General features: G+C 38.8%; 1 protein-coding gene across 1 annotated transcript; it reads left to right on the top strand.

Annotated features, from left to right (window-relative positions):
* Positions 1-24,476, top strand: fstl1b (follistatin-like 1b). Its single transcript, XM_028023230.1, has 11 exons — positions 1-183; positions 311-367; positions 16,122-16,223; positions 16,346-16,475; positions 17,421-17,453; positions 18,082-18,212; positions 19,871-19,989; positions 20,617-20,729; positions 21,344-21,454; positions 21,553-21,647; positions 23,210-24,476. The coding sequence occupies exons 2-11, from the start codon at positions 311-313 to the stop codon at positions 23,249-23,251; spliced, it is 933 nt and encodes a 310-aa protein (XP_027879031.1). The 5' UTR covers positions 1-183; the 3' UTR covers positions 23,252-24,476.
* The last annotated feature ends 435 nt before the right edge of the window (positions 24,477-24,911 follow it).

Genomic DNA, 24,911 nt, shown 5'->3' with positions numbered 1-24,911 from the left:
GGGCTCCGGGTGTTCCCATTGGCCGCAGCGGAGAGAGAGGAGGAGGAGACGGACGGACGGACAGGAATTCCTCGGCTCTCCTCAAATTTCTTCGAACCGCGGATCTCCAGCTCGACTCTATCCGGATAAAATATTCCGACCAGCACCGCTTTTTCTTCCTGGGTGTGTTGTTTGACCGAAACGGTAGGGGAACAAAGATTTTACTCAAGTTTTTTCGCTCTGGAAAACGGGGTGGAGGGCTGAATACGCGTTCGTTGTACCGTTTCTCTCATCCACCAAACCAAACCTCACTTTCTTCTTTTGCTTCCAGATGTGGAGAAGCGTCGCTGTGCTCCTTCTGCTGGCCGTGGCTCTCTGTAAAGCAGAGGTGAGTTTTAGAATGTTAACTTTTTAATATTTAAAATGAGACTTATAAGTTTGGTCTGGCCACTTTGTGACGGTCCATGAAGTAAGACATCCGGGCTTTGTCCACACATCTGGAAAAGGTTGGAACGTGTCCAACTATTACAGCATATTAGTTGAGATTTAATTCAACTAATTCAACTATCAGGGGCAATAAAACCACAACTTTGATCAATCTCTAATGGTTTAGCTAAATTATTACTGGGGGCATTACAGGCATACTGATAATTGTGCTGGGGGGGAGGTAGGGGTGGGGGGGTCCTTCTTGTTTTGGCTGTGAGACACACTCCTCCTATGGTCAGCTGTCGAACAACCATCTCTGAAAAAGCCTCTATGAGACCAGGAAAGTGACAGCATTCAGCTCTATAAAAGGATCGAAGGATGGACTGCTGGCTTAATGGCATCTTGGGCTTCTTTATCAATATCGTAGGATGTTTTGCTGTGAAACCAGCCGCCAGCTGTTCTGGGGGCACACTAGCACTGTGTTGTCCTAGCATGCCAAACAGCATGTATTTCATGTTAATGAGCTGTGAGAAAACTCACCTGCTGGGTATCACACAGAGGCGCCAAGTCGTAGAACCTTTGCGTAAACACACAGAGGTAATGTACTGTTAGGAGGCCTGATGGGACCACATGAGAAACAGGATGGGTATAGTTCCAATGAGAAGAGGATCAGGATGAGTATTGGTATTGGTAAGATAATAAGTAAAGTATTACTGTATTTACACACAGAAAAATACATACATATATTATTTGTAATTGCTTTTAATTGAAACAGACATGGGTAATGTACTTGCTGGATCATTAGGGCTAGAATTATATTATCTGTAAGATTTACTTAAACACTAATTTTATCGTATCTTTCAAGTAAACCTGCTTTTTTCTGCAGAGCAATATCCGCTTTTGTTGAACTTCACAAGCTTAACAAGTTCACTGGTTAGGCTATCTGCTCATGGAGACTACATTACGGAACAGTGATAATTGCTTACTTTTTTATCACAAGGATTGTGGGATTTATTGTGATTATAATAACCACAATTAAAAATGGTTACAATTTAATTATTATTTGTAGCTATAAGTTAGTCAGTGTATAAAGTCAGAACCTTTGAAACGTACCCAATATTAAAATAGATACTTCACCACTAGAGTAACGTAAGCAATAGGTAATAATAGCATTCAATCATATTTTGAAACATAAGCACACCGTTGATGATCTCAAGGATCCAACAGCAGAAGGATAGTTTAAACAGCAAATCTATGCAATTAATAAAATAGTATTTTGGGTTTGCAAACATAACCAATTAGACTTAATTGTTGTCAGCATTCCTTTAATAATAAATATCTTTTTCACAATGGCAATAAACATTAAGATATTAGCAGTTGTGCTGTTAGTAGTTTGGCAACTGGGGTTTTAAAATGATAGCTTAATAACAGCTTATTGTTTTCACACTTTTACTGTTTGTGCATTTTGCTACCATTCATGCAGCCAAATCTGTCCTTGTGATCTGAAAAAGTGCTGTAGCCTCCTGAAAAACAGTCACTTGGTTGTCAGAAGTGCTATTTTTGAAAATTTATTTTAAAATGTGCTTATTTGGAGTAATCCTATACTTTTTTGTTTATTTCTTTAAACGTACGTTCTTTTCTGATGAAATAAAAACATTCACTTTTCGGTACAGTCTAGAGAGCAAATAAGAACTGCAGCATCAGTGCTAGGAAGTGGAATTGCAATGGGCAAAAAATAAATCTTTTTTAAAGTGTTGCAGTGCAAAAATGAGCAACTAAAATCGAGCAACTAACATTTCCTGGAAGTTGGGTGTATGTGTCCCAAGTGATTGTTTCAAGAATATTTACAGGTGTTCCATCCATCTATCTATCCAATCAATTATAGTATTTTATTGATGCTGTAAAAATGATCTCATAATGTATTGAAACCTCTGGGGAAACAATTAAAAGTCTTGAAGCTTGATTTGAAAATCATGTAGAAATTCTGCTTGCTAAGTTTGTTTACATACTAGATATTGACGAAATAAGACAAAGTGAGTTGCAGAGAAAATGAGACAAATATTCAGAAGATAAATTGCCTTCCAGCGTAGTGGTTCTCTCCAGACATCCAGGGCACAGCAGAGGGAGGTTCAACCTTTTTACCACTGCTGTCGAATGAGACGTCTCCACTGAAATGATAGCATCCCTGTGTGGGATTTTCAAAATGGGCTACAGCTCCTAAATGAACCCTCTGGTGGATTTCAGGCAGAGTCTGTACAGTATGTGGTGATCCAAATGTCCTATTGTCATCAGAACTTTCACTTACATTATTGAATAACACTTGATGTCCTCATATTGTGCAGCCATTGTTGAATTTTTTTCAATGCCTTTGCCATCGACTTTTGCCGCTTTGGTTTGTTGACACAGTGTCATAACAGGAAGTCAAGATAAAGAACCCACCTTAATTTTCTGGACCCATAATAACAGCTTACATTTCCTTCGCCAAAGTCATAAGTATCAACAGATGTTGCCGGCATCTCATCTCTCTAAACTTCCCGAAAGCCAGAACCTACATCTTGGTTGATGATTCCTTTGCAGCTTAGTTCTAGCTTCCCATGAAAAAAGTAAACAATCTATTAGATAATAGAGTTTTCTGATTCTGGTTCTTCTCACTTATCAAATTTGGATGCAAACAGTGTGGATCTTGTTACCAAACTCTTAACACAAAAATGAGCTGTGTTTTTCCAACACATTCCTTAAAGAAGTACAAATACACACCGTCCAGTCGGCACTTGATGGTGATACCATCGAAGCACACAGCTGTTTTAACACCTGGCTAAAATGCACAGTTACAGGAAGAAGGAATCATTTCCCAACATTTACCTAATTAGAGCGTAGACATTTCAGCTTCTTGCAGTAGTTGCTATAGTCTACTTTTATAGATTCATGCAAATGGCAATTAGTGACTCCATGCTGCAACCATGCCAGGCGTCTTGCTCAACGCCTGGCATGGTTGCCCTCCCTCCTGACCTTCCATTGCTGGCATGGTTGCCCTCCCTCCTGACCTTCTACTGCTTCTTCTGTCTCTTGCCGGCTGGGCTGCTGAATGCGGCTCTGTTTGTCTTTATTGGATCCATGCTTGAGACCTGTGAGGTATGGCACGGAGGAGACGGAGCATGTAGCCGGCTGTACTGAATGTAGCAAATGGGGGAGGTATTAGAAAGGCATCCATTCTGCAGAGGTAATTACCTTGATAATATATGGCCTGTTGACTGCCGTGGGAATAGCTAGAACTGACATACCAGAGTGTTGTCCGAAAGAGATCAGCAAGTTGGAGCAAAGTCCCCTCTGAATAAAGCATACGAGGGGCGGGGGTGTGTTTTCAGGATGTTATAGGTTATAGGTGTTACATTTCCAGAATGTGAAGTAGAAAAAAAAACAGAGTCTTGAATAATGGATGGAAACACAATTTTCTTTGCATTGACTGATGTTTTTATTTACTGCCATGAGCATAGGCTATTCAACTGAGGACACAACCTCTTCATTTGTTATCAAGGAGAATGGCTGTTTGCTTCTGGAGGTGAGAAATTGCTGCTTTTGAAGATAAGCTGTTCAGAAATGCAGCGTGGATGGGGGGCCAGGGTCGGGCCTCATGCAAAGCTCTCTGTAGGCGTGTGTGTGTGTGTTTTTGTCTGCAGGCTGGAAGAGAGATATGCATCTCATGGATAAAATGTTGATGTTTTACTAAAGCACACCGGGAGTCTGATATGTAAAGGAGGTGAGATGCAGGGAAAGGGAAAGTCATAAGAGTTTGCAGCCTCGGGGGACGTGTGAGCGCACATACTCGCGCATAAGTAGAGGGAGAGAAATGTTTGGATTACTGTTTTTATGGCATGCAGTGTGATTGTGTTGGGTGGAAGGAAACTGGGGTGGAATGACGCAGTGGTTAATTTTGTTATCGGCGCTCTGGAGTGAAAAAATAAAAAAATTATTTCAGCAGGAAGTATGCCCAATAAGGAAAGCGCACATTCTCCACTCTCCACTGCCATCAACAAGGACAAAGAATAGAAACTGACTGTTATAGTGGAGAGCAATTAGGCCTGCTTTTTAGCAGGCCTAATTGAGTTGTGGCTCCTGGTATGGGGACCCAACATTGCTTACATGTTGACGCTTATTCTTGCTCATTCAAGGTGGGCTAAAAATATCTGCCCAGGTGGACAGAACATGAGCATTAGAGGGACGCTGTGTCCTCTCCCTGTAACAGCCTGCTCTAATTACTGGAGCTCAACAGTCGGTCATGGATCCCGAGCAGGGATTGTGCAGGGCAGCCGGTGAGATAGCCTGATGTAAAACAGAGAGGAGACGGAGCCATTGTCAGGCAATTATCACGGGGGGAGAAAGGGAGTGAGGTAAGGGTCGGCTGTGTGAAGAGGAAAAAAGGTGGGTTGGTGCTTTGTGTCGGCCCCTGCAATATCTGTTCTCCTCTTCTTGGCTTGACTTGAAACGAGTCCTTATTTAGCTTACCAGCTGTACTGGTGTCTTATCATTATGTGCACTCTGTACTCACTGGAGCTTTGCTCAGAAATTAACACAATCACAAATATACATATGCAGTCAAATGACAGACTACATCAATGCCGGAATGAGTAAGAAAAGCACAATAAATATGCTGGAGAGATAAAAACAGGGCCAGCTAAGACGCATTCAATATATATTGATATAGGATGGTGAGCTGAAGAAACTCAGCTAACATGAGCAATATTACAAAAAATCTGAGTTAGAGAAAAAAAGACATTAAATGTCTTTAAAATTTAAAATTCTTTAATTTTTAAATTTCTTTTTCCACTTTGTGATAGTGTTCTGAACCTCTTAGTAGCTATTTACAGTTATTGGGTCATTATATATTCAGTGTCTTGAAAAGAAACCAAAACTCTTGAATTGATAATTTTTTTTGACACTACAACCATACACTTTACTGTTTTAGTGGGATTTTTACATGACAGGCCAGGCCAAAGTAGGGCAGAATTGTGAAATGGAATAAAAGGATATGTGGTTTTCACATTTTTCACAAATAAAAAATATGCAGTCACCTTTACTTTGACACCTTTAAATATAATCCAGAAGGGACATAATTACGGTAGTCATGTGTGATTTTTAAGTTCAGTTTACATAGGCCTGTTCTGGTTTTACAAGAAAAAATCAGAAATGTTTGACGAGCATCCATATTAAATCCTCTAAGTCAATATTTTGTAGAACAGCTCTATTGTAATTAGAGCTGCCAGTTTCTACCAGTTTTGCACTTCTTAACACTAAACATTTACCCTTTTCTTCTTTGCAAAATAGCTCAAGATCAGTCAGATCAGAGGTAACATCAATGTTCTCAATTGTATTTTAGTTTGTACTTTGCCTAGGCCATATAGTGCCACATCAATATACTTTAATATAAACCATTTAATTGTAGTTCTGGCTGCATGTTTAGAGTTGTGGTCCTGCCTCAAGTCTTTAGTAGATTCAAACAAGCTTTCTTCTTTGACTGCGCTGTACGTAGCTGCATCCATCTTCCCTGAACTTCTGACCAGTTATTCTGTTCCTGCTGCAGAAAAGCAACCCCAACGCATGATGCTGCCATCACCGTAAACACAGTTGGATGGTGTATTCAAGATCATGTTCAGTTTTTAATTGCTATCACACAATGGTTTTGCATGTTGGACAAAATCTTTGGTGTAGAGCACCTGCACCCAGAGATTTAATAATTAGTAAATAGAGTGTTATCTATTTATTTAACTCTATTTAATAATTAGTAAATAGAGTCTTCTCAAGGCAGTTTATTGAACTGGACTTTATTTCAGGATATCCCAGTAAAAAAGATATCTGGGTATCAAAATACCCAGAATATTGATACAAAAAGGATGCATAGTTTTTAAAAAAAAACTTTGCATCCTTTTTCTTTCTTTTTACAAATATGTGCTACATTGTGTTAGTCAACCACATGAAACCACATCATCTTCCTCTTTAAATTTCATTCTCACACACAAAGTCTTGTATCAAACATAATACTGTTATTTTTATTAATATGAATTCTAAAATAACTATCATTTTATTTAAAATTTTAATCTTCAAAGCACATTTTTGAAAACGTTTTCATTAAAGTCCAAGTAGCCTGCGGCAAACAACAATAGCACAGAGGCTTGCCTTCCATGTGCAGTCGAATGTGTTCTGCTTTACAATCCACTAAAGAGCGAGGGTCTCCTCTACCTTCCTGCTGATGCTGCCAATATTAAACTTTAAACTTGCTGAAAAACATAACAGCCAAAGGAAGTGGCCACAAAAAGCATGCGCTACTTTTGTGTTGGGATTATCTGTGGCCGTGCTCAAGATGTTCTTTTGTATTTTGATGCATTATTAATGTTAAAGTTACTCCCACCAAAGCACTAAGATATGGTTGTAGTAGTGATGTTTGGAAAAATCAGTATTTTTTTCCAATAGTGTGAAAAATTTGAGCTGTTTTAGACCTTTTATGTAAGCTGTGTAATCCTAATGACATCGCACAATGTTAGTAATAGTCACAGTTTTTTAACCTCTCTTCTGTAGAACAATGCTGAGGAGCTGCAGGGAGATGTTAATTTTTCATTTGCTCAGGCTTATGCATTGTGTGCTATCTGCCAACAATGCTGACTGCAAGTATTTTTCTTTTCACACTAAAATGTCAAGCATTTTAATTACTTTAGTTTCTGTGTACACAGGACAAAGTAGAATCCCTTCCCCCTGTCCTTGTTTAACAAAGCAGCACTGATAGGTTGTGTGGCTACTGTGACATTCTGAGCAGATGCTTTGGGGCGTGCTGTTTGTGGGATTAGGCTGAACTCTCAGGGATGCTTGAGATCCCATCAAACTGGGTTCTGGAGAGGTTAGAGGACCAGCTGATTGTGTATTTTGAGTCAATCCTGAAGAAAGTTTGACTTGAGTCCTGCTTCACAGAGGGGGAATGGTGTATCTACAAACTAAAAAAATGACACAATCACTGTGACATCAGGGTATAATTTGACAAACATACAACAAAAATAATTTCAAAATAAGAGCATGTTTCCAAAGCAGAGACATTTTATTGAAAAATAAATTTCTGATTACTCTTTTAGATAATTTGGAGACAAATTTGAAATTGAATAATATATCTCCACTACCTACTTGTGAGACATTGAGACATTTCATTCACTTAGTGTGAGAGAGCGAAACAACAGATAACAGGAAGGCTTTCTTTAAACTTAAGAACCTTTAACTCTTGTCTGCCGTGAAATGTGCTGAATTTGTAAATATTCAGTATTCTGTAAATCTCAGAGTTAAGGTAAGGTGCTTCCTCAGGGTTCTGCAACTTTAGTCCTAGAATTAGTCCTCGAGTGTCACTGCCCTGAAACTTTTGGGGCAGTACCACTCTCCACAAAAGTAGTGAGTGGTAACACACCTAAATCAAATGAATAGTTAATGATCAAGACTTTGCAAAAATTTGCTGACTACTAAGGAGATATCTCAGCCTTTTGATTCAGGTGTGTGGGATCCATCCAAAAGTTGCACTCAAGAAGTTGCTGACCTCAGATCTACATCGTAGATCTAGGATATGCATATATACAGTATTTTAGTAACGCTAGCTGTACTACTAAAGCTAGCACTAGTTTAAGATAAATGTTTCTTATAATCATTTGCTTTAAAAACACTGAACCCTGTTTTACTTTGGAAGTCTGTATTTCCTGGTTATAAAAACTGGATTTTGAAAACTGGCAATAAATTGCTGTGGATATTAGAGCCAGTGAATGTGTGATATGATTCATCCTCGCAGGCCAACACAACTTTTAAATCCACCCTGCAGCCTGTAAGCCAGGTCTTTTCCCATTACAGACATGTTCTAGCCATTAGCCCCTGTATTGGCCTCAGAGAGGAGGGTAGACAGTCTGTTCATTCCTCTGGTTGCAGTCTGAGCCTAAGCCCTCCCTTCCCATAACCCTCACTTCACCTTCCTCGTAGCGTAAAAAGGCTCCGACCAGAGCAGAAGTCCATTGAGGTTGGAGGGGGACAAAGCAGAGACAGAAACAGTTGGTCGGCTGGTGAAAGAAAGAGAGATGTAGGTTTTTTGGGTGAAATACAGCATATATGGAAAGAAGGGACAGCTGACGAACAGGAGGGTGAACAGGGCTGGGGGTAGGGCTCTTTCTTATGTCCTGGTGACGTTTTAACTGCTTGCAGATGTAGCTCGGCCCAGACTATGACTTATTTCCCGCTTTGTTTAGCCTGTCTTTGTTTCCAGTTTTGCTACGTTATGGTTCTTTTTCTCAATTCTTGTTTCAGTTTCTTTCGAGGTTCAGTCACCAGGTTTAGGCTCTGACAAAAAAAGGCCAGGACTTGGGTGGGTGTAAAATAACAGACTGCAGACTGAGGTGACATCATCCTGTCCGTTGGTGCATTCCTTTCACACCGAAGAAAGAACCAAGAAGACTGAAGGAGTGTAAATCGGTCATCCTTTTGTTTCTGCTGGCTCAATCTGAAACCTTGCGCACCCGAGAGAGAAAGGCAGAGATCCCCCGCTGAGATCATGCAATGCCCTCAAGTTTTTGACCTCATTAATTCAAGGACATACCCTGTCTTTTCTGCTATAAACTGCCAATCAGTTGTCGTTTAAGCCAACAAACGCTCACCAGGAGTTTGATCCCATGGGAAGCGTGCCAGTGGATTCTGTCATTTTGGGGTTTGATTAAAGATTTTCACTGTACGTCGGTTCTCAAGTGGCTCCGTGGTACAGAAAAAGTGAGTCAAGTGCAGATAAAGTTGATTAGATTCAGGTCCTGAGCGTTTGGGAGGGTGGGGGTGTAAATTATTGAGCCACATCTTTCTGTAATAACTACTAACTAGAGCGGATGATAAGCTTGTCATGTTTCTCCCATGTGTGATGGATTAGGCCACAACTCGCATAAATTCCTTAAAGGAGAAAACTGGAATGTAGTTCAGAGGGTGTGAAGTAAGATATTTTTTTTCTGGATGTGCTCTATTTCACTTCTGGTAAATTCTGCTTAAGGAGAAGTGAGAAGGAGGTCTTAATGCTCAAGCTTAACCCTAAAATGTTCTTTTCTCTGTTACCGTGAGCAAACGTCTCATAAAGCTGTCGAGCGGTTGGATTGCTCAGAGCTGAAGGGGAATAACGGGAAATGTTGGAGAGGGGGAGAGCGGGGGCATTTCCTCAGCATCTGACCCAGATTCGGAGAAGTTTTTGGATCAAGACGAACGGTGTTGGACATCAGTTGAGGCAAAACATTGCTCAGGAATGCAACCCCCACCCAATGTTCTCATTCTTCCAACTCTTGCCTGAGTTAATCTCTTTTTTCATTTTATTTGTCTCGTTTTTCACTTCAGTTTTTTTTAAACATGGTTAAAAAAAACACTGTTAAAAACGTGGTTTAAAAAATACAAGTATAGGCTTATGGTTTTTAGGTTTCTAGTATGTGTGTGGTTTTTTGCAGACATTACACTTTGGTTTCATTTTTATTTATTGAATTATGACTCAGTGGAATATGAAGTGTGTGGTGTTTCACACTTGAGCCTAGATTTAGATACCGTAAGAATTTGGTTAAAACCAGATCATTTTTACATTAAAACCCAGCAAAGAGGTCACTTTCTTTTTAAATTGACTGTATAGTTGGGAAACTCCAGGTTGCATGTTTATTCCTGTCCAAATCAGAAATTAATTTCCTTTGTGCTAAAATTATTCATTTTAGCTGTGATAGACATAATCTCTTATTTTTGAAAAAATACATGCAGTAAAAGCATTGAGTCCCTTCACAAGTTAATGCTTCATTTTGTACCCATGTACTTAACCATTGCATATTTGTTTTTCTTGGAAGTTTATTATTTTAAGGTTTAGTGTAATTATTAGTTATTAAATAATTAATCTTCATTAATCAGGGATTAATAATCTTTAAAGTTATTCAAGCCTCTTGTAGAAGTAAATATAATTTTATGTTGACCTATCATTTTGTATCACATCATATTTTCACTTGTTTAGTTCTGATCTCCTTTAGGGCAATTTAAAATCAACAATGACTAAGCCCAGCAAGTTCACAGTTCCTGGTAGATAATTTTTATTAGCCATTTCACCATGTTTCAGTAAAGCAGAATATATAAAATTACTTTATGTCAAGAATGTGCAAAGTCTTTTTCTGGCAGGTATGATTTGATGCATGATCAGTACAGAACATCACAAAAAGTTCTCTTTTTTTTTTTTTTTTTAACAAAAAGGGTCGGGTATGAAAAAATCCCAAACCACAAAATTTTAAAAAGTGATAGCTTGAAAAAACAGGCACAATGTGAAATAGCCCCAAAACACTAAAGTTCTGGGCAGGTTAGTGGGTTGTATGCTGCTCATTTTGCCATTTTCTCCTTTTCATTATTTTTGGTCTTTTCATGCCTGATCTCCTGGGGTATGAGAGAGAGTCAACACTGCTGGATGTTTCCATAATACACTGCATAACTTTGTGTCACCTTGAGATATTTCAAACCCAGTCTGACGACTGATTTAATTTGAAGTAATTTTCTCTAATCTTCTTATAGTCCACTGCATTACAATGGACTGTTTAACACCTGTACATATGCCCTTTTAGCAGGAGGATAATTAGAGCTATTTGGTTTGCATGGTCAGAGTCTGTCATGTTTTATAGTCAGCTGACCCAACAAGGGTCAGAACTGCACTTGAGGAATTCTCAACAGATTTGGATCTGGGTTTTGACTGGACCATTCAAATCCATAAAAATGCTTTGGTCCTAATAATTTGATTGCATTAATTGCTGTATGTTTAATGTTGCCTGTTGATTATATTTAGCTCCATCCAAACTGCCATTAACTCTGTCCCTTCTGAAGAATATCTTCACAGCATGATGATACCACCACCATGTTTTGCCACACAAATGCAGTTTTCAGGGTGATGATTTTCTGCCACACACAGAGCAATTTCAACGCATTTTGTTTGAGCTATCTTTTATTTAGGAGTACCTGTTTAATGGAACTGAATACAAATGTTTACCACTTTTTTTAGATTTAAAAAACCATATATCATTTTGGTTTATTTTCCCAAAGGACACACCACTCTCAGGTTTTCTATAAAATGAAAGGAAAATTAGTGTTTTAATAGTTAAACTGATGTGGGTGCTTTACTAAACTGTGTGCAAAAGGAACAAGCTGAATTTCTGTTGCAGTGATTTTTTGTTAAATTACAGTAAGCTGGCAAAGCCAAAAGAAAACTGTTTAAGTTGATTAAATGAGTCTCTCCATTATCAACGTAAAAGCTACTCTCAGCATTTAATAAGCTTATTTTATCATTATCATGTTTGCTGGAACTGCCGGATGCTTACAGTCGCAAGGTCAATGTTTTCTGTGCTAATGATAGGCAGGGTGCATTGTGGGACTGAATTTGTGGCATTTGTAGAGTGACTTCCTCAGGACAGAAACATTGATCGGCTGCCTTCAGACACACATGCATGCACAAAACATGCACCCACGACCAATCTGCACCGTAACTCTGTCTTGTGTACTTATGTCTAAAAATATTAGAACACATGAAAGGCTTTCTCACAAATGTGGCAGTGCCCACATTTTTTTATTCTTTTATGTTTCACTGCCTCCATCTTCATCAGCAGAGCAGGATATTTTACTCAAGTCTTCCTAGGATTCATATATGGGCAGAACTCAAATTGATATTCCCATCACAGCTTCCATTTCTTTTTTTCCAGCTCACTTATTCTCCTCCCTTGTCTCATTTTGAAACACTCTTGGGGAGTTTCACTGGGTATAAAAAAAAACTTTTTTATATTTTAATCTACTTAGAGCCTTTAAATAGTTTCCTGCTGCTTACACTAAAAAGTGGCAGAATTGAGAAAAATAAGCAATGCACTTTATGTGTACAGTCAGTAATTAGCACAAGGGGGTTTGCTTTATGAAGAACTCATTTTATTGTTTTTATGATCCACTGAGCAACAATCTTTATGATCAACATTAAATGGGAGGAGAACATGATTTACTGAGTGAAGTAGGAGAGTCCCTGTGGTTAGAACTGTCTTGGTGGCGACTCTATGCTTTCTTTGCACTGTCTGCTCTGCTGATGATTGAGTTAATGCTTTCAGCATTATCTTACAAAATAATGTTTATGGAAAATCTTTGTCACATTTGCACTAATAGATTTTCCCCTACATTCGTCATTTTTTAGTACTTTTTATAAGTATTTGCCTCTGTGCAAGGGGGTAGGAGAAGAGTGTAGGCTCCACTGTCTGTAGGTGAAGTAGGTAGTTATTTATTATTTATTCCCCACTGTGTGAAACCACATACTTCTCTGCAAGCACTCTGATTAATTTAATACCAATATTGCAAAAACTAAGAAAGTCCCTACTTGTGCTAAAACTCTATGCTAATTTAAACAGTTAGAATAAGTGTATCTGCATCATTTGTTATTGTTAGTTTGGAACATAGCCTTGATGAAAAATATAAATACTCATAAATTTTACTTCTTTTCAAGAGCTTATATTTACCTGTTTGTCTTTCTGCTCCTTAAAAAGTATCACTAGTGCAGCAAACGGTTATTAGCTGGGAGTTTAGTTGGTGCCAACATTCATGCAGCTCGTAGCTTTGCCAACTGGAGTTTGCTCAAAGGTAGTCCAAAGTGTATCTTTGAACAACCACTTATTTGCTTTTCATTTTTTTGTTCTTATTTTAAAGTATAGCATAGTTTGAAAATTGGACATGCCTGATAAACCGAAGCACGACTGTGCATCGTGTCATACATTTGAACGTGATGATTCTCCACACCATGAGCTGACTGTGTTGTTATTTTAAGAGGAAAGCGTCTTTTTAAATGGCACTTGTGATTCTGGTGCAAAAATCAGCCGTCATTGTGTTGCAGCCAGTTTCATCATGCAGTATTGCTGTCAGTCGGGGATGATTTATAGCAGAAGAAGGCTTGTAATGGATGTTTTTTTTACTTAATCCATCTTCCAGCATCACAGTTATAATTTCTGGGTTAAAATAAATTCTAGCTAGTTTAATATCTTGAGATAATTATATAATTATACAGCTACCAAGACAAACTTAGAGTTTCATTTGCTCAGGAAATTCTGAGACATTGGTAAAATGAAGCTTTTAACAGTGAAGTGTGATAGCTATAAAATGAGCTTGACATATGTGACAGTGATAAATAAGGCTAGGAACGATGTGTCTGCGTTGTGGTCCTGGTTTTTGGGTTGAAATAAATATATGATCTAAAAAAAATTATTCCGAATGTCTCAGGAATTACTCTGGGTCTAAAATAAGTTTTTCTAGTCTAAAATTAAAAGATGAAGTTGTTCAAAGTTCAAGCTTTGTTTTTTGAGGTATAATCAGAATAAAATAACCTTTAGATATTTTATCTTGATTTAAGAAAATAAGAAAACTAGCAAATTCAGCACATAGCATACAGTAGTAAGATTAACACCTTGTTGATAGATAATTTTATTAAAAGTATTTTTTGTGACTAGAGCTTTTGTGTGTAGAGCTATATGTCCCTCATTGTTGCTGTACTCTGTGATGATACAACGTTTAGACTTAAATTTGTAGTATTTTTTTTACTATAATCACTAAACTTGCTGATAAAAAATAATATTTACACATAAATAATGTTTTTATTCCTGCTAGGGAACTGTTCAGATGAAAGGCAAAGTACTCCCTGGGTCACTAGGGCATGACAGGAAGGAACAAACAAGACTAACAGGCATTCACACAGTTGACCTAACATGATTTTTGAACTGTGGGAGGAAGTTGGAGTACCACGGGGGAAACCCATGCCGGTACAGGGAGAACATGCACACTGCAGAAAGGCCAGTCAGGATTTAAACCCAGGGCGTTATTGATAAACACCATGTTTACTGTATAACAGATGTTTAAGAGTATGTAAATGTTCATAGGGTTTAATATTACCATTCAAATACACCCTCAAAACTAAGACTATCACGAATCCAATAGTGGATATAAAGAACTCCATGTCCTTGTTCTTGTATGCACAGTGAAATCTAAATGGTCAGGCAAGATTTGTGGCCACCTTTCCTTGTTCAGAGAAGGTGGGATTGCAGTCATTTTTGTTCTTTGCCGTCTAGAGACTTGTGTCAGTCATAAACTCAACTATTTTTGCTGTAATCACACTTTGCCATCATATCAACAGGGCTGCCTGGTGGTCTGCTCTGTAAAATCTCCCCAACAAGAGCCTGCACATGTCTTCACTATGGCAACAACCCACTTGAATAATCAAAAGCCTCCATGTTCATTAGCTAAATGTCAGGGATCTTCTGCTCAGAGAGGAACCGGCTGGCAGACACACATCTACGTTTGTAGCAGTTTCATCCAAGGAGTTCCTCCATTATTCATGACCTGTGAGTGTTTCCACAGGTTTCAACAGGCCTCCAGCCCATCTGTGTTGAACAAACTCAATAGTTCAATATGCTTAGGGGCTCGTAAATCGCTTTGAAGATTTTCCATGACCTCATCTTATGAGTGCACGTTTGTGTGTGTGAACTGCACAAGGAAATGAGGAAATCCTCTCATCAGTTTTAAGGTAAAGGGTGATGCTTCAACCCCCCTCCAGCCTCTGAATCCATCCGTCTACATTTATCATTAGAGCGTTTGCTGCTCTGAGACAACAATCTACCCTTTTTTTCAGTCCTACATACCAAACTAGGCTGTCATAAACTCTCAGTTATGGAAACTTGGGATCCAGCTCACGTGTCATCAGAGCATCAAGTTTTCTGCTTCGTTCGTTCAGGAAACAGCCGCTTAGGGAGGAGAAGTGGGGAAGGAGGGAATGGGAGTGGAGTCTGGAGACAAACAGAGCAGAAAGGATTTCACACAGTATGGGAAAACACAGCTCAGACTCCAGATGTGGAAACACCCTACATAAACACACCCTCACACACGCACACACACAAAAACAAGTAAGCTTAAATACTCCCACAAATATACAAAGACGCACTGAGAAGGAGGTAGCGGGGGTCAACAAACAGTTCTGGAGGCTCCGCATGGCATCTTGTGATTGGCTGGTCTGCAGCAGAGGTGACCTCATTTCTTTAGCCTGCTGGCAATGTTCAGAAACAAAGACTTTAAACAACAAATGAAAGGAATAAACATGAGAAAATGAGAACAACTTCATGCAAGTGAAAACCCTAGAGCACATGAGTGAATGTGTTCCATACAAATGATCTCTGTTCTAATCCTTTTGTGTTTTAGTATTATTTTCACAAAAACAGAACAATTTTACAGAGCCTGGCAGAAATAATCACACCCCTAGAAATTTATACATTTTGTCTTGTTACAAGCACAAACGTCACTGCATTTTATCAGGAATTTAATGCAACAGACCATCGCAAAGTAGAGAACATCTGTACAATGAAAGGATTTTTAAAATACTGAACACTGTACTACTTTAGCAAGGCATCCTATGTATAGGATTGCTCTATCATGGACTTCTTAAAGGTTGTTTACCCTCAGATAGCCTGTAAAGCAAAGTGAAAGCACTCTCTCACTCCAAACAAGACATTGTGTTTTATTCCCCAAATGCAAAATATGCTCGTTAATCTTGTTTGAATGCCGTTGGCACGGTTACATCTTCCTACACACGCAACAGCACCACCCAGTGTGCAAAAGCAGAATGCATTTCTAAAGTGTCCGCTCCTGTGCTTCTCATGCAGGAGCTGCAGAGCAAGGGCAAAGTTTGTGCCAATGTGTTCTGCGGGGCCGGCAGAGAGTGCGCAGTCAACGAAAAGGGGGAACCCAGCTGCCTCTGCATTGAGGTAAACGCCGCCTCTCGGCTTGAGTTAATCGTCCATGTGCAAGCACAGTCGAAATACTAGCTTAATCTTTTTTTTAAAATTTTGCTTGGCTTTTATTTATATCTTCATGTCTCACTTTGCAGAGCTGCAAGCCCCATAAGAGGTCAGTGTGTGGCAGCAATGGTAAGACCTACAGGAATCACTGCGAGCTCCACAGAGATGCTTGTCTGAGCGGCCTGAAGATCCAAGTGGCTCATGATGGACATTGTCGGGGTAAACAGCGCAAAGCAGAAGCTCAATTAGTTGTTTTCTCATTAAATTTCTAGAAATGATTCCCTGGAGCTATGAATAACACGTACAAAGCTGTTTCTATTCAAAGGAATCAGTATTTATTAGTGTCTGCCCCTAATATTTATCAGACTTTTAAAATAGATTTTCAGGTTTTGATCTCCTGATCACTAATCAATTTCTGGTATTTTAATTGTTTCATTTGTAGTTCAAACGTGTTGCTATGCTCACCTCATTTCTGCGTCAAAAGAAACAAATATCTAAAAATGATTTTTAAAAAGTTCTTTTTAGGGTAGGTGACATATTGTCTTGCAATAAGAAATGAAACACAGTCTTTAGGCTCTTTAATGTCAATGCTTTCTGATACATCCATGACTTCAAATAAGTCAGTGACAGCAGGAAAAGAAAGTCCACGTTTTTACAACTGTGCGCCTAATATATGATGCTACATATATTTGTTAGATGATAGTCAGGGTGGCAAGAGACTCTTCAGCAGACTTTGAATATGCTGCAGTTGCAGATAATTGTTCACATGGTAAATGAGGTGAGAAGCATGTGTGACCTCTGAGCTGGCTCATATCCTTCGCCCTGATAATGTGGGGTGAATAAGTTCGTAGTGAAACATAAAACGCTACCACACAGTGCTGCACTGGGTCACGCCTCAACTCTACTATTAACGCATTAATCCACAGCATCTTATCTTAAGTGAACTTTTCGCTTCTCACACGACGGCGTCATTATTTTATTGCAGACTTGAACTTTGACCAGAGCCAGACGATTCAAAGTAGGTTCTCAAGATCATTGTGTCACTCAGGAGGCCCCCCTAAACCTTAATGGTTCATTGCTCATTGTTCAGCTGCAACAAAGTTCTTCTCCATCAATGTTGCTTTACATTTTGTGGTTTATTTCTGTTTTTTTTCCAATATTTAGAAAAGAAAACAGGCCAAGCAGCTGCCAGCCCAGGTGAGTTGGTATTTGTATGCACCCAGAACACTGCATACTTATTGGCTTCCCTGGTAAAAACATAAAAAAAAACCTTTATACAATGCCCATAAAAAGTATTTTCCCCCATTGTTCCCCCATTCCTATTGTTTTTTCAAAACAATCATGATGAACAAAATTTTCCTTTTGTGATAAAAGAAATAGCAAAAAAAAACTTTTATTGTCCAAGTAAAAACTGATTTCTACAAAACAAAATAATGACAATCAAATAAAAGTACTTAACATAAAATAAGACACTGCATATTCATCCTCAAAACAGTTGTGTGCGATTATGTTACTGTAATATAACATTTGTTAATTTGAAAGCTTTTTACACATCCTTATCTGAAAGTTTTCTGCAGATTTTCTGCAAAAATCAGGAATATTTTTTGTAGCCGTGTGATTTTTAAATTTTTTTTTTTTAAGTCTACACAGTATTTCACAGAAGGTCTTCATTTTAGTTTTACCTCTTATGTAAAATGCAATTCCTTTAGTTTAAAGTTTAATGGAGTGGGACAGAAGTCAACTGGGGAAATGCTTTCAAGATAGCATTTATTATTCAGATGGATATTAAACCTTATGACCTTTGGAAATGCTTCCTCTGCTGCAGTGGTGTGCTACGCTGCTGACCGCAATGAGCTGAGGGGTCGTGTTATCCAGTGGCTGCAGACTGAAGTCGTCCCTGACGGCTGGTTTGCCAAGGGATCCAACTTCTCTGAAATCCTCCTCAAATACTTCAAGGTGGGATTTTTTGTGCACATCACTGATCTTACTCTTTGTTCAAGCGTCTCTCATACCCAGCCGTAATATTTGCCTTGCTCCAACCTCCCAGATTGAATCAGATTGCCGAGTCAGACTGGATCTAATTATTTTTTGTTACAGACCTTTCAAACATGAGCACTGGTTATAATTCAGTTTAATGAGGACGTCTGCTCTGCAGAGGAGGTCCCCCCCCCCACTACTCCTCCCGCCTCTTAATTGACTGACTTAAATTACATTAAAGCTTAAGAGTAGTTTTCTCTTGGAACAGTTTGTTAAAAACAAAAAGGATTTATACTCTTATCTGGATTGGGTAAGTCTTTTAAAATTTGGTTGCTTTAATTGTTTTAACGGTCAGTGACTGGTGAAAAATGAGTTTCAGTGCCATTTTTGTAAAATGTTGAACTGAATTAATAACTGATATTTACATCAATAGTATAATTAGATATACATCTATTGTGATCTGACATTAAACTTTCAAAAATTACACTTTTTTTGGTTTTATCTGTTAGGCTTACAAAAAAATGAATCAAAGACTTTAACTGACTGCAATTCATAATTTTCCATACATCTTCCTTGTATTTGGTAGGTTTTAATTTAAATTGTTTGACTTGGGTACATGATTTTGATATCCTTCTGTCACTGTAGTTTCCTCATGATGCTACCTATTTTGTGAAGTTCTCCAGTCCCTCCTGCAGCAAATACTCCTAAAACAAAATGCTTCCATCCCTGTGCTCCACTGTTTGGTTGAGATTCAAAGGCTAACAAAACGTCCCACTTTTTTCTTCAAATGTAAAAATGGTCACTGTTTCATCTTCACCAGACAGACTCCAGAACTGAAGAATTTGACCCTGAGTGCATTTGCAAAATGTAGTCTGACTTTGTATGATGCTTTTGGAGTAAAGCCTTATTTATTACAGAGGAGCTTTTCAGCCCATGTCAAGGCAGGACTTGTTTCACTGTGCCTTTTTCTTTTATCCGAGTATTGATATTGACATTTCTTAATGAAATAAATTCATTTCTGCCTCACAGAACCTTTGATGGAACTGGACATTCTTATGCTAATCTGTCAGTGGCTTCAAAAGCCATGATCATCATCTGGACTTTTCCGAATTGTTTAAAGGCATAGTAATCTTTGTGTATGCAAACTACTTACTTGCAAAATTTAATTAATAGAAATGATTTTGATAATACTGACTAACCCAAAGCAGGAAAGATTCAGTTGTATTTCATTTGGGACAGTAAGAAACGGAAGATCACACGTTTTCATGACAGTGTATGAAAATATCAGATTTTTGATGTTTATTTTGTGGCTATGTTGCCCTGCAGAAACAGTAAAGCAAAAGCTTCTCTGTTGGCAGACAATATTTTGGTGCAAAGATCCCATTTTATTCAAGTAATTGGTATTATTCAGAAAAAGCCTCAACCCACTCATCTTTAAGAAAATGAAAAGAGACATGCTTTACATAAGGCACCTGCTTTCATGGGCTACATGTTCACTTCAAATCAGAATTACAGCATGAGTGCCTAAAAATGTTCAGAAATGGATGCATAATGGTTTATCCCAGGTTGCTCCAGGACACATATAGCTCTTAATTGTTCATCTGTTATATTCATTATATTCATCCCTGTTTCTGCAGTCATACGACAATGGCGATTCTCAGCTTGACTCCTCTGAGCTGCTCAAATTCATCCAGCACAATGAGTCGGTTGGAGAGCTGCAGTCCTACGCGGACCAGGAGAGCAACAAGCTGCTCAGGTCAGTGGGCGTTTGTTGATTCTCATGCTTACATAAGTCTGTACGGTGAGGTCGGGTTGGCAGAAACAACACTTCTTTTTTCCAGGTGTTGCCAAATATCCGCTCTCATAGTGGTACTCTGAGCTGGATTATGTTTGCTGTGGTACTATTTTGAGAAAGCTTGATGAAACCTGTCAGAACCAGAGCGAACAGCACTGAAGGCCACATGTAGTCACTTACTAAGGCGTCAGCATCTGTACCCTGCTCAATAAAAGCCTTCTCATCTAAAGTGCCTTGCAGCATGATGTATTCCTCTTAAACTGTTTCACATTTTGTCCTATTACTACAAACTTCACTGGGTTTGATTGATTAGGTTGCATAACAATAACATTGGCTGCAATGCTCACAAAACATAGACAGTACAAGGCTGGGAAACACAGCTGCAGAAAGCTTCTTTAAGCCCGCCATGAACTGCTGGAACAACTGTGTTAGTCAGAAACAAAGGGAAGATAAATAAAGCAAACAAGCCTAATCTTCCAGCAGGAGTATAACTCCAAAACATGCACATAACAACATGCACATGTTGTTATGTGCCTGTGAAAGCTAATCTTATGTTAATATCTGCATGTTTGTTTGTTTCTCATATAGGAGCCTTTGCATCGACGCCCTCATTGAGCTCTCGGATGAGAACGCTGACTGGAAGCTGAACTTTGATGAGTTCCTCAACTGTCTGAAGCCCGGTTTCAGCCCACCAGAGAAGAGTGAGCTGAAAGAGATTCTTTTAAAAAAAAACAACAAAGAAACAATAAAGCTACACTGAATCCTCGAAGATTCCAAAAATAACTCTGAAAATGAGCTCTCCAGTCCGTGTTTTCTTTTCCTTAAGAATCTGGAATGCCGTCTGCTCAGTCAGTCGTCTGGTGCGGATGTATCTGGGATAAAGTTCAAAGGAAGTGGAGGCATTACTCTGTCAGCCAGTCAGCATGGAGCACTGATCCCTTTGGCTACCTCAGATCCAAGGGCAAACGCACACAAACATATTTTGGCTCGCTGACAAGCATTTTAAAACTCCAGCTTCCGCACACGCTCACACTGGTGAAAGGAGTTCTGTAGGTTTTTGAATCTGCTTTTGTTTTATTTCCTATCATAATCATTTCACAAAACTTTATGGCCTGCGTAATTAGCCGCCAAATCTGCTGACCATTCATGACTAAGCTAAAACTCGAGTTTGCAGTGAAGTTGCGAGATGACATGGCATCCTAACATGCTGACAAGCCATGTTTGTCAAAGCTGATATCTGCAATGCCTTTTTGCTGTCCCTCTGCAGCCGTTCACAATCTGTACTCTTGGCTCATCATTCCATGCATTTTTGCAGAATGCGCCCTGGAGGACGAGACATACGAGGACGGGGCAGAGACCCAGGTTGAATGCAACCGCTGCGTCTGCGCGTGCGGCAACTGGGTCTGCACTGCGATGACCTGTGGTGGTAATGATCTGATCTACTGCTAAGAATCGTTGGAGCAATTCGAGGTATCCGCTTTACCTAACACATGCCTCTTGACCTTTTCTCTTTTATCTGTCCAGACAAACAGGCGGCAGTGGGTGAGTCAGCAGATGCTGAAGCAGAAATGACAGAGGAGGAGTGGAACCTCCGCGTGGCTGAGCTCAACAAACACCAGGTTTGTATCTCTAGTGTGGAAATCGCTCTTTGATAACCTAGATGAGTGACAAGTTTATCAAAATTATAAGTCGTTTCTGGGACAAAATTATCCCCACACAAAAATTAGTTCACACAATGTTGTTTTGACTGTCCTTCAAATAACAGCTGCTCACAGAATCAAACTAAAAGTGTGCAACAGGTAAACCTTTTATGGATGCAAGCTCGACTAAAAACCCACCTGTTTAGGATTGTATTTGAAACGTAATCAATTACAAATTTATTGATGGAACCTGACTTAATGTCGTGTTTTGATTGTTGATTCTATGTTGCATTGTGTTTGATATGATGTAAAGCACTTTGAAATGCCTTGCTGCTGAAATGTGCTATACAAATAAACTTTGATTGGTTGATTGATTGATTGATTGCAAATATTCCTTCTGTGAACTCTGAACTTGGTGTGTTTCTGGACAAAGAACATTGGAGTCCAAACCCTTCACTGGCACGAAACAATAGATTAAGGATTTAGTTCATGTAAGCTTTAATGTGACCCTGACACAGTGAATCTCACTATCTGTAGCTTTATCACCACAGGCATATCAAGATAAATCAAACACTTGGGAAAAAGTGATGTTACCTCAATTAGAGCAATAAAACTGGGTCATATGTATGAAACAGATAACAGACAGCAGATAAAAATCATCCCTAGCCTTTCTTATTCTCCTGTGTCACATGTTCTGATGTAACAATCTATACAAACTACACTAAACTAATTCCTTTATAGCAAAACACTATGTAATGTCATTCAGCTGGGTTGGTAGTGTGTATGCTTACTTGCATGTGTAAATGAGCTTATGATTCTCAAAAGGTGCCTCCAGGGGTCTGGCTGGAAGCTTTTGCTGAGTCAGCTGGGTTGTGTGCTCTGTACCCCACAGAGGAACAGTTTGCAAGGCCACAGCACACAGATGTCATTGTGAGGGAATCATTTTTGACAGAGGGACTCTAAGCTCACCTTTCAAACATAATCATGTTTCCAAAAAGTTGTAGAGCCGTGGTAAATGCCCTAGAGCCTTGACAGAGTCAGGTTTGTCTTTGTGTGACCTCTTTTTTTTTTTTTTTTACTGATACCAATGAAACCTTGTTCTGTTTCATAATTTCAAGTTTTAACAGTTGGACTAAATTTACTAAATAGCAAACGTTACCTTTTGTTTATTTAGATGTCAAAGAAAGTTTGATATTGCAAATAGCTCGTGTCTTCTCCAAACCAGAGTTGTGTGACTGACCAGATTAGCTGCTCCAAAAACCTACAGAACCCCTTTTAATCAAAAGGGACTGTAAAATATTTTCAAATTGGACACAATTAAGTGTCCTAACGGTGTCCTAATGACCCCACCATCCTACCTAAAAATCTAACAATTAAGACCCAAATTTATTATGACATCCATGCCCACAATGAATGGATAAAAACTGCATTATGAAAGAATAAATTGAAGCTTTCTTGGGTGTCTTCACAGATCTACTCACCTCAATTTTTGTTTCATTGTCTGTTTTTGTCTCTCTCGTTATTTTTGTCTTTAAATGCAGGAAACGGTTGAGAAGATGAAGGCCAGCACAAAAGAGGTCTGAGTGAGGACACTTAAAAAAGAAGAGGATGCGCGCCATCACACTTCTTTAATACTTGACTTCCCTGGCAAACAAGTTTTATCCTAGTTTTATGTTTCCCTTATATGTTAATTATTCATTATTTTTGCAGTGTTTAAGTGTTTGCTCTATCTGTTTGTTTCAAGGGCATTCTGAATGGAAACGGATCGCCTTTTGCTCAGTGCTGTTACGTTCGATTGTATTACTTTGCCCCTAAACTAGGGCTTTTTTTTTATTACTATCTTTATATACTTTTTACATTTACTACAAAAGAAAGAAGTTGCAGCTGTTTTGGGATTTATATGTTTGTGCTATTGAAGGTGGTAAAGGTAGAAACTTAAACTTGTTGAAATGAGAGTATCTGGTTTGAGAGTTTTTAAGAAGGTAAAGCTACTTGCTATTTTATTGCCGTAGAACTGCCACTGTGGCCACCGCTACAACCATTGTACTTCTTTCTTTCCTCCAATCTTCCCTTAGTTTACTAAAAAGCAGAAATACTGTATGTGTAACTTTATGCTTTCATTATAGTTTTTCAGCAAAAAAAAAAATGTTTCTGTGTACAATGTGTTATTGGCTTGTGTGGGTTGAAATCCACCCTTTATTACCATGTGATGCTTGGACAAGTTTGTTTTTGTTGTTGTTGTTGCTTGAACTTTTCCCTAACTGTCTGTCTTTTTTTGCGACGAGCTGCACCTCAAGGAGACCTGATCTGAGTGTTACATGGTGAGAACTGAAACCAAAGCCGTGAAGAAGTGTTTTGATGAACGATGTACAAAGTTATCCAGGTAAAACGTTACTCTGGACCCAGCAACAACACTATACCTGTGCTTTCAAAATCACTAACAGAAGGACTAGCCTCAGCTGAAGTAGCATAGACGTACTAGTTATCTGGGTGCAAATAAAATGTATGCGTGTGTGAGTGTGTGTGTGTTGTGACCTTGGAGTAGTTGGTCTTATTTTATGTGTTCATTTGTATCTAAATTGAGGTGTCGACCAATACACGAGTGCCTTAGACCTGCAAACAGTATCAGCCTCTAAAAAGAATGAGAGTGGGCGCTGCTTAAGTTTAGCAGTAAACCACTGCTTTGTAACTCTGTCTGATAAATGATTGTGTGAATGTTGCATTATTAGGTGTGAGCTACATCTTTCTATTCCACAAAAAGTGCAGACTGTAAGGAATGTATGCCAATAAAGCCCTTACACCACAACACTATTTTCTCTGTTTGTTTTGAGCTCTTCTACCTGCCAAGAGTTTATTGTTATAGACTCTGTGAAATAAAGGAAAAATAATAAATACTGCTCGAATTAAATGAGTAGCTGATAGTGTACGTTACACAAGTATCCATACCCTTTAAACTTTTTCATGTTAGAACCACAAATTTCACTCTTTTACAGGATTCTTTGGTGCAGACATACATGACTTGGAGCACAACACAAAATCTGAGGCATACATTTCTATTTAACCCCAAAAAGTAGACCTTGTGACCACAACCAATTGCCTTCAGAAGTCTAATTTGTCACATAAAGCACTGTTAAGGCATTATCTGAAAATAAGAGTATGCAAATACACCAAAACATGATAATCACCTAAACCAGGGGTCATCAACCTATTGCTCCATGACTTCCTCTTTTTACTCAGTCCAGA

Source organism: Xiphophorus couchianus, chromosome 7 (assembly GCF_001444195.1).
Source record: "Xiphophorus couchianus chromosome 7, X_couchianus-1.0, whole genome shotgun sequence".
NCBI lineage: Eukaryota > Metazoa > Chordata > Actinopteri > Cyprinodontiformes > Poeciliidae > Xiphophorus > Xiphophorus couchianus.
This window is presented reverse-complemented; position numbering and strand designations above follow the sequence as displayed.

Coding starts and splice junctions, on each gene's coding strand:
- fstl1b (XM_028023230.1), top strand. CDS start 311: ATGTGGAGAAGCGTCGCTGTGCTCCTTCTGCTGGCCGTGGCTCTCTGT. Junction 368..16,121: donor TGGCTCTCTGTAAAGCAGAG/GTGAGTTTTAGA, acceptor CTTCTCATGCAG/GAGCTGCAGAGCAAGGGCAA. Junction 21,455..21,552: donor CACTGCGATGACCTGTGGTG/GTAATGATCTGA, acceptor TTATCTGTCCAG/ACAAACAGGCGGCAGTGGGT.